Below are 4,684 nucleotides of genomic sequence, written 5' to 3' on the forward strand. Positions count from 1 at the left end.
AAGGTAATTTAAAAAATCAGGACATTTCCTCACTTTCTAAAAAAACCGGGGACGCCCGGGACAGGACGTTTGGTCACCTTAATTTACTACCACAAACAAACCTAAATAAAGCTGTTGGTTTAAGCTTTTACTCATGGATTTGACCCAATCCTACATTCTATGCAAACCACCAGAATAGTCCTAAACTCCGGGAGTCTTTCAGTGCAATAAAACGGCCTTTTTTACCCTTCATATCGCTCACATTGCTTTAATGAAACATTTTCCCTGCAGATTAATGTTGTTTAAAGCTGTTTTTTTTTTTTACCCTTTGCTGTGATCCTGATTCTTTCTTCTGGATGCAGGAAGTCTGGAGCCATCGGCTCTAGGTTGACAGGAGCAGGCTGGGGAGGCTGCGCCGTCTCCATGGTTCCCAGTGAAAAGGCGGCGGGCTTCCTAAAAGCCGTCAGAGAGGCCTACTACATGTCAGACCCACGCAGAGCTTCCATGGAAAAACAAAGTTTGTTTGTGACGAAGCCGGGGGGAGGAGCTGCAGTTCTACTGGAGGAGTAAAACCTCAAACCCACCAATGTTTACTTTGCAAACTTTATTTTTCTAATCGGCTTGAAGAGCTGGGAATAATTGTGCTTTATGTTTTAGCTCATTTTACAGATGGGAACATGAGGGAATCAATATACACTGCTGTGATTTGTATTTGCTTGAATTTCTTTTTGTAATTTTGGTTTTTATTCTGAGAGATGATGTCAAATGAACCCTTTGAAAATAAAACTAAACCATATATAAAAAAAAAACACAGCTGCACTTGAAGGGATGAATATCTCCAAAAAAGGTTTAATTAGAAGGCAAACAAATTAACTGACAACAATGCACACATGACATAGAACACAAACAAGACAAGTTTTAAGTTGTAAATATAAAATCACAAACTGGGCTTTGGCTTCCGGACATTTATTCCCTAATCCAGTTAGCAACTGTGGCTGGTCTTACTGGTCTGGGGCAAACGCCGCTCCGTATCGATAAACCACTGTTGGTATTATTGAGTCTTTTAGATCTAATCATTTTAATGCATTCAGAAACTGTCTTTTACACCTTTTATACATTTAGAGTCGAGGAAAATATCAAATAAATCAATAAATGGACAAATAAAACCTTACAAGGCACATATTCTCTATCCCGGCTGTTTTATAGCGTTGGAGCAGGCAAAATGGAGAATCAATAAAAGGCAATTTGTTGTGCTTTCAGAAGCGTTCGCCGTGGGAAAATAACTTCCACTACTTCAAATTACAGAGGTAAATCATTTCGAGGTAATCTCAGGGCTCCTATACATGTTTCATGTAAATATCTCCCACTTTTTAAATGATCAAACCTGCTTTATAAATGGAAACTGCAAAAAATAAAAACTTGAAGAGATGCATAGAAAGGAAGGATGCAGATAAAGATGAAAAGACAAAAAATGACTGAACAGAGGTGGGATACAAGAAAAGAATCGGAAAAAAGGAAGGACAGGGAACTAGGAACAGGAAAAGAAAAACAGGAAAAAAAAGAAGGAAAAGTGGTTAACTAGGCAGGGCAGGGAAAAAAAAAGAAGGAAGGACACAAGGTAGGAAGAAAGAACCCTGGAGAGGAAGTAAAGAGAGGGAAGGATAGAAGGTAGAACGGTGGACAGAGGGAGAAAAATAAGGTTTCTGATTGAAGTATGGAAATATATCGCTATTCTCCTATAGTTATTTTCACCAAACTTATCCAGATCAGAAAATACTGAAATAAAATTCCAGACCGTGAAGATTATTTTGTTTCCTAATATTCTATAATATTCAGAGCCTATCCATTCATACCATTAAAAACTGAGGTAAACTTTGAGCTTTGATTTATCCAAATGAAAAAAATTCAAAGCTTGTGCTTAGTTTATCAGATCCATGCAAATGGTCCCATCAAAATATTCAAACCCTCAGAACTTCTTCACATTTTTTAGAACGACACAAAATGGTAAAGAGAAACTATTCAAATTTAAATACATGAAAAAGGAAAACTGTAAAAGGTGTGGGCCCTAATCTTATCCACCCACCATACTGTAGTAGCCATTCAAAATATCCCTACTTTCCTTGGCTGCTCCCCTACAGTTCCTTTATAAACATCCATCTTTGTACTAAAATATTCTTTCTGACATTATTTGTTGACATTAAGATCTAAAGAGAAACATCATCTCCTGGTCAGACCCTGTAATTTAGTGAAAGGGTGGAGTCAGTAAAAAATATCCACGCCCAGGTGAAGGCCAGTGGCTGGAAGTTGGAGGGGGTTTTGCTGGGAGTTGCAGGGAAGTGTGCTGCCATTCGGCTGCTGTTTGACTGGGAACGGCCATTTTGAATGGCTGCTACTGTATGTAGTGCAGCATTCAGAGGTTAGTTAGTGGAATCCACTTTAAAAGTAATAAAGCTGTTCTGGGAAGGTCTGTGAGGTTTGTTGAGAGTACAATTGTCACATTCTTGGTTCTGTTTAAGTTTTCTTTCTGAGTTTTCAGTTGCACTTTCATCCATGTTTTTCGTTGTTCTCTAGTTTTATTGGTTTAACTACTACTTTGTGTTTTCTGGATATATTTGAGTTATTAAAAGCCCTCTTGTGTCAGTGTCCATTCCCCTAGCTCCCTTCTAGAAACCTCTGTTCACACCTGCTCCCAATCAGTTCATTAGTCCTGTCTTTGTTCAGTCTCCCATATATACTCTACCTGTGCGGTTCCTCGTCTTTTCCTGGCTCCTCATGCATGTTTTCCTTGATGGTTCTGTTTTTTTCTGTATTTTTATGTTGGATTCTTGGATTCCTACTGTTGAGGTTTATGCTCTGATAAATGTTTTATTTCACAGATTTGTAAATAGAAGTGATGTATGAACTGGTTTTGTCACATGGTATGGTTAATAAAAAGCCGAGTTCAGGTGGGTCGGGTGTGCCCCGCCCCTCCTCTCTCAGAGCACAAACGCAACCAGAGTGTGGAGTCCTTCTTTTGCTGCCGAAATATATCCTTTGGGATACCGGGTCTAGCTGCTGTGTAGCCACTTCTGCTAACTTCTGCTACAAGAGTCACCTCTGGCTCCTCACCTCTGCATTTCGGTACTCAAAACTTTAACCAAACCCTGACAACATTAACAAACCTTCCAATAACGTTACCCAAAACACACCATCCCCAAGGTGAAGCATAGTGGTGGCAGCATTATGCTGTGGGGTCAGCACATATGCTTTTAATCCATTGTGATTGAGCTGAATTTTTTTTTGCAAAAGAAGGAAGGTGCACAGATGCACAAATGTTATAAATCATATATGAGTGAAATATAAAAAGCAATTGTATAAAGTTTTGACCATAAGGGCTGGACAGAAATGTATTCACACGGTTTCAGATTTAAATCCATAAAACAATCTGTGGAGATAATTATGCACCACTTTGTTTTGGGCCGTTATAAAATTCCAATTAAATGCAATAATGTACGACTTTGCAGAATAAAAAATGTGAAAAGACAATTGGGTATGAATATTTTGTTGAGGCACTTCCTGTGTTACTGCAGTCTATTTGCTGATGCCTTTGAGTCTTTACGGTTCTCTGGTGTTTCAGCTGAGATACACGAGACTTCGTTCTTCCGCTTAAGGATGTTTTCTATCCAGCTGGAACTTTGTGCTGTTCTCTCCAGGGAGTGAGTGGAAGATATTTCGCTCATTCTCATGTTTTTGCCTGAGGTGATCAGCTCTCCGTAGCCCTGCTGGTGGGAGAAGGCATAGGCAGAGCGGCGGGAGCTGGTTCTGCGGACTCGCCTTAGGCTCTGCTCCTGAGGTCTGTGCCTCTTCCTGGACTGCTGCAAATGACGAACCTGTGACCACAGAGCAAAGACAGAGATAGAAGGAATCTTATTTCTCTGAGATTGTTGGATTTCACAGCATTTTCTGTATTTAGTGGAGTCGTTCTGTGTGGTCGGAAAATTTGGATTTCTCTTGTTTCATATATTGATTTATGCTATTTACTCACTATAAACGTTTTCACTCAGTCTGTATTACCTGCAAAGCCACACAATGCCTGAGTCAGGGTGTTTGTAGACAAAACATACTTCTCACCATAACAAGTCAGATTCTTTCTCAAGGTTTATTCATTACATGTTACTGTTAAACCAAAGTTCCTGTAAGTTGGGCGTGCAGATGACGCAGTGTTTAGTGCGCACAACCCATATACGGAGGCCTTAGTCCTTGATGTGGACGACCCGGGTTCGAATCTGACCTCAGAAAAAAAAAAGAGCCAGTAGTGCTGCAAAAAAAAAAAGGGGGAACTAATGCTGCCCAGATCAGAACAGGGCTGATTACCGTGCAATAAGGGCCGTATGATGAACTGTTCTCTCTTTGCAAGGATAAAAATAAAGCGCCGACTGAGTGAAATCCATCGATCTCCATTTATTTAACTGGAGTGAATAGTTGAATACTTTTTTTCCCATGACAAAAACTTGCAAAAACATAAAAATATAAACCCTGCATTCAGGGCCGGATTTAGGAAAATTGGGGCCTTGGCAAAGACAGGCAGGGGGCCTCTGATTTGAGAAGACAACACATAAAACAGCCCCATTCTCCAGATAGAGAAATGTTAATAGAATAGACATCCATTATCTGTTCTAGGTTTTGTCCCTCTCTTCTTGTCCCTTTTCTTCTTGTTTTCCTCTCT

At 39.8% G+C, this 4,684-nt stretch overlaps 2 protein-coding genes across 2 annotated transcripts in view; one reads left to right on the plus strand and one right to left on the minus strand.

The window, feature by feature from the left end:
- Window positions 1-779, plus strand: part of galk2 (galactokinase 2) — a gene marked incomplete at its 5' end in the record, with an annotated part of 13,208 nt that extends 12,429 nt beyond the window's left edge. Inside the window, one exon of the mRNA XM_015378982.1 lies at window positions 342-779. Coding sequence (XP_015234468.1) covers window positions 342-549 — 208 coding nt within the window. The remainder of the gene's footprint in view (window positions 1-341) is intronic.
- A 2,623-nt stretch (window positions 780-3,402) lies between these two features.
- atp8b4 (ATPase, class I, type 8B, member 4) overlaps window positions 3,403-4,684 on the minus strand; it is a 42,123-nt gene continuing 40,841 nt past the window's right edge. The window contains exon 23 of the mRNA XM_015378983.1: window positions 3,403-3,974. Coding sequence (XP_015234469.1) covers window positions 3,540-3,974 — 435 coding nt within the window. The 3' untranslated portion in view covers window positions 3,403-3,539. The remainder of the gene's footprint in view (window positions 3,975-4,684) is intronic.

This window comes from Cyprinodon variegatus, unplaced genomic scaffold (assembly GCF_000732505.1).
Source record: "Cyprinodon variegatus isolate N-32 unplaced genomic scaffold, C_variegatus-1.0 Scaffold183, whole genome shotgun sequence".
NCBI lineage: Eukaryota > Metazoa > Chordata > Actinopteri > Cyprinodontiformes > Cyprinodontidae > Cyprinodon > Cyprinodon variegatus.